At 53.1% G+C, this 4,338-nt stretch overlaps 1 protein-coding gene across 1 annotated transcript; it reads left to right on the top strand.

Annotated features, from left to right (window-relative positions):
- Nucleotides 1–2,206: 2,206 nt before the first annotated feature.
- Nucleotides 2,207–3,157, top strand: LOC132077257 (olfactory receptor 14C36-like). Its single transcript, XM_059478801.1, has one exon. It carries the CDS (start codon nt 2,225–2,227, stop codon nt 3,155–3,157), a length of 933 nt encoding a protein of 310 aa, XP_059334784.1. The 5' UTR covers nt 2,207–2,224.
- The last annotated feature ends 1,181 nt before the right edge of the window (nt 3,158–4,338 follow it).

The following is a 4,338-nucleotide window of genomic DNA, read 5'->3' as shown; positions in this document are numbered from 1 at the left end:
CAAGGCAGAGCCATGGTTTGTCAGGACTTTCTTGATCCTCATGAGCTCCGTGGTGCATTTGGAGCTGAGCCCTGGAACCTCAGGGAGTGAGAGGAGATGGCACAAACCTTTCCAGGAGTCAAAGTCAGAGGAAACACCCAAAGTGTCTCAAAGCATGAATGGGTCTCACTGAGGTCCATCCCCAACACAGGCTCCTCATGGACTCCTTGGAGGAGAGAATTGGAGGCCATAATTGGACAAAAGACTTCTAAGAGATTCAGAGTAGAAAGGAACATCCAAAGTACCTTGAAAATCTTGACTAACTCAAAGTATTAATGAGCCCCACTGAGTGTCAGTACAAAGATCTCAAGGGACTCATTCAAGCAGATAATTGGGGCCATGATTGAACAAACCGCTCACAGAGTCTGTATCAAAAGGGAAACACCAAGTACCTTAAAAAAACTGAAGTACCTCGAAGCATTAATGAGCCCCACTGAGTGTTTTTACTGACAAAGCCTCTCCAGGGACTAATTACAACAGAGAATTGGAGGCCATGACTGCACAAACCTCTCAGAGACTCCAAGGCAAAAGCAAAACCCAAAGTCCTTTGAAAAAATGCAGTCCCTGGGAGCATGAAGGAGCCCCAAGGGCCATTCCTGAGCAAGGCTCTCCAGGGACTCCTTCCAGCAGATCCTTGAGGCCACTGGGATGTGGGCTAGGAGGGGGATGCTGAGGGCAGGACAAGGGGCTGACAGTGCCCAGACTGGCTGGGGCTGTGCCAGGAGGCTCCAGTGCCTCAGGACAAGGTGTCTCCTCACAGCCCTTGGTGGCACAGACCCTGCTGCTGTGCCCCAGGGCACCAAGACTTGGCTTCTCTTTGTCCCCACCTGTCATCACTGCCTGCAGTTCTCTGGTCTGCCTGGAGCCTGGGGACAGTTTCTTAGTTGTGTCTCTCAGTGGGACCCATTAAAAGTCCAAGAAACTTTGGAGTGGGATTCTGACTTGGAGTTCTGGAGAGGTTTCTTCAGCTCCCTCTCAGGGACTGATGTTCAAGGCCTGAGCACAAAGCCCCAGAGGCTCATTAAAGTCCTTGTGCTGTGTCTGTGCTGATGAGCTGGGCTGGGCTCCTGGCACAGAGGCAACTCCTGGTAACCAAGCAAAGCTTCAAAAGCACATTTCTCTTGATGAGCAGCTCTTCTGCCAGCCCAGCAGGGCTGAGGCACTGCCTGCAGCCACCCCGGGCACAGCACAGAGGCACAGAGAGCTTCAATCATTCAGGGCTGGGAAGGTGCTGAGAAGTGCCTGGGGCAGAATCACTGCCAGCCCTTGGCACAGGAACCTCTGGCTGCAGGACAATGCAGCTGCAGCTCCTGGAGTGATCTCCTAAAGCTGGAACATCCCAATGCCTACAGACCCTGTGAGTACATTCTCTGATTGTCTCTTGTGCAGAGCAGCCAGGGGTGCCCAGGGCTGTCCTGCAGAGCAGGGTCCTGCAGCCCAGGGCGCTGTGCTGGGGCAGGGACTCTGCTGCCTGCCAGGGACAGCTCTCAGCCATCCTTGGCAGCTGCTCCCAGCACTGGGGGACAAGATCTGGGTGGGAGGAGACAGCTGGTAAGGCTTGGAAGTGTTCTCCTTGTGTGGGGAGGATGTTGCATTGTTCAGGACTGCTCCCAGCATGGCATTTAACTGCAGAACATTTCCAAGTAGATTATACCAGGGACCACAGCAAGGCAGGGGCTGCACAAAAGGGAAAATCCTGCTTTTTTAATCTACTAGTCTAGGTTGCCTGGGTAGGAAATTGCACATAGATATTCATCTCTCAGTTCAGGTTGGGAAAAATGAAAACATTTTCTCTCAGATGTTAATAAACCTGGCAGTAACAAAATCAGCACAGGGCCCCTTAGAGGCATCATCAGTGTTGTTTTTCCAGCCTCCTCAGAGTTGCTCTGATGTTTCCATCAGAGCCTGCAGAGGCAGAGCTGCCCCTGGGCAGTGCCAGAGCTGGGAGGGGTCTGCAGGGCAGAACTGAGCCCCCAGGGCTGGGCTGGGCTCTGGCAGCACTGGCAGGGCTCAGCCCTGGGCACAGGGAAGCAGCTGCTGGCAGGGACAGCTCCAGGCAGCAGAGCCCTGGGCAGGCAGTCGGGGGAAAAAGCCCCCACACTATGCTAGGATATTAAAAGTCCTCTCCAAGCACAACTATTCGATGATTACTTTTTTTACAGATCCCCATGCCAAGACACTGCAAATGTCCAACAGCAGCTCCATCAGCCACTTCCTCCTGCTGGCATTAGCAGACATGCAGCAGCTGCAGCTCCTGCACTTCTGCCTCTTGCTGGGCATCTCCCTGGCTGCCCTCCTGGGCAACGGCCTCATCATCAGTGCCATAGCCTGCAGCCACCACCTGCACACGCCCATGTTCTTCTTCCTGCTCAACCTGGCCCTCAGCGACCTGGGCTCCATCTGCACCACTGTCCCCAAAGCCATGCACAATTCCCTTTGGGACACCAGGAACATCTCCTACAAAGGATGTGTTGCACAGCTATTTCTGATTTACTTCTTCCTTGGAACAGAGCTTTCTCTTCTGATCATCATGTGCTACGACCGCTACGTGTCCATCTGCAAACCCCTGCACTACGGGACCCTCCTGGGCAGCAGAGCTTGTGCCCACATGGCAGCAGCTGCCTGGGCCAGTGCCTTTCTCTATTCGCTGCTGCACACAGCCAATACATTTTCCTTGCCCCTGTGCCATGGCAATGTCCTGGGCCAGTTCTTCTGTGAAATCCCCCAGATCCTCAAGCTCTCCTGCTCAAATTCCTCACTCAGGGAACTGGGGCTAATTGCAGTTAGTGCCTGCTTGCTATTTGGTTGTTTTATGTTCATTGTTTTCTCCTATGTGCAGATCTTCAGGGTCGTGCTGAGGATCCCCTCTGAGCAGGGACGGCACAAAGCCTTTTCCACCTGCCTCCCTCACCTGGCTGTGGTCTCCCTGTTCATCAGCACTGTCATATTTGCTCACCTGAAGCCTCCCTCCCTCTCCTCCCCATCCCTGGATCTGGCTGTGTCAGTTCTGTACTCAGTGGTGCCTCCAGCCCTGAACCCTCTCATCTACAGCCTGAGGAACCAGGAGCTCAAGGCTGCTGTGAGGAGACTGATGACTGGGTGCTTTCAGGAACATTAAATTGCTGGTCAATTTCTGCAAATCACTTGTAATAAAACTAGTTTTTGATACTTCTTGTTGGTTTCATTTTGGAGATTTCTTTCCTTTGTTTTAGTTTTTCCATTCTGTCCACAAAGAAACATCATTGCTTGTGCCATTTCTCATTTTGTTTCTCTCAACGTTCCCTGTGGCCACAGACTGTGTCATTTGGGGACTGCACTCTTGGTGTATTTAAAGGAAGTAAAGGATGTCCCAGCAAAATTTTCTGCAGAGATGCCCTTTTGTTGCCTTCTCTGGAGCTGCAGCAACAATGTCTGTATGCAGAGCTGGGGGCAGATCAGTGCTGGCACATCAGCCCTGCTCCTGCTGGCCACACCATTCCTGAGCCAGGCCAGGAGCCATTGGCCTTCTTGGCCACCTGGTCACACTGATGGCTCATGTCCAGCCTGCTGTCCATCAGTCCCTGCAGGTCCCTTTCTGCCTGGCTGCTGTTCAGCCACTCCATTCCCAGCCTATAGCACTGGGGCCAAATTGCAGGGCCTGGTACTTGGATTTTTTAAACCTGAAATTGCTGGATTCAGCCCCTCAATCCAGCCTGTCCAGGTCTCTCTGCAAAGCCCTTCTATGCTCCCACAGATGAACACTCACATCCAGCTTGGTGTCATCTGCAAAGATGTCCTAGGTTCCAGGGGGCCTCTCAGTGTCACAATGGCCTCTGCACTGTCACACTGTTCTCCTTGGGTCCATGAGACCATGCAGAGCAACAATGGTCTCCTTGGTTCCGTGGGGCCCCAAAATGTGACAATGCACTCCTTGGTTCCATGGGGCTTCACATGTTCTTGTTGGTGCTGCAGTTTCACAGTGGCCCCTTGGTTCCATGAAGCCCCAGAGTGTCACAATGGCCCCATGGGTACATGAGGTCCCACACTATCACCATGGTCTCTGTAGTTCCACAAGTCCCCTCAGTGTCACAATGGACTCCTTGTTTCCACGAGGCCACACAGTGTCACAACGTTCTTCCAGATCCCCTGAGGCCCCCTCGTGTCACAGTGGCCCCTTGGTGACACAGGATCCTGCACTGTCACAATGGCCCCTTGGTTCCATGAGGCCCTGCAGTGTCAGAATGGCCCCTTGGTTCCACTGGGCCCTGGAGTCTCCCAATGGTCTCCTTGGTGTTCTAGTGTCAAAATGGTGAAACCCCT

Source organism: Ammospiza nelsoni, chromosome 9 (assembly GCF_027579445.1).
Source record: "Ammospiza nelsoni isolate bAmmNel1 chromosome 9, bAmmNel1.pri, whole genome shotgun sequence".
Classification (NCBI taxonomy): Eukaryota; Metazoa; Chordata; class Aves; order Passeriformes; family Passerellidae; genus Ammospiza; species Ammospiza nelsoni.
The sequence above is the reverse complement of the archived record's forward strand: the minus strand, read 5'-3'. Positions and strand labels throughout refer to the sequence as shown.

Coding starts and splice junctions, on each gene's coding strand:
- LOC132077257 (XM_059478801.1), top strand. CDS start 2,225: ATGTCCAACAGCAGCTCCATCAGCCACTTCCTCCTGCTGGCATTAGCA.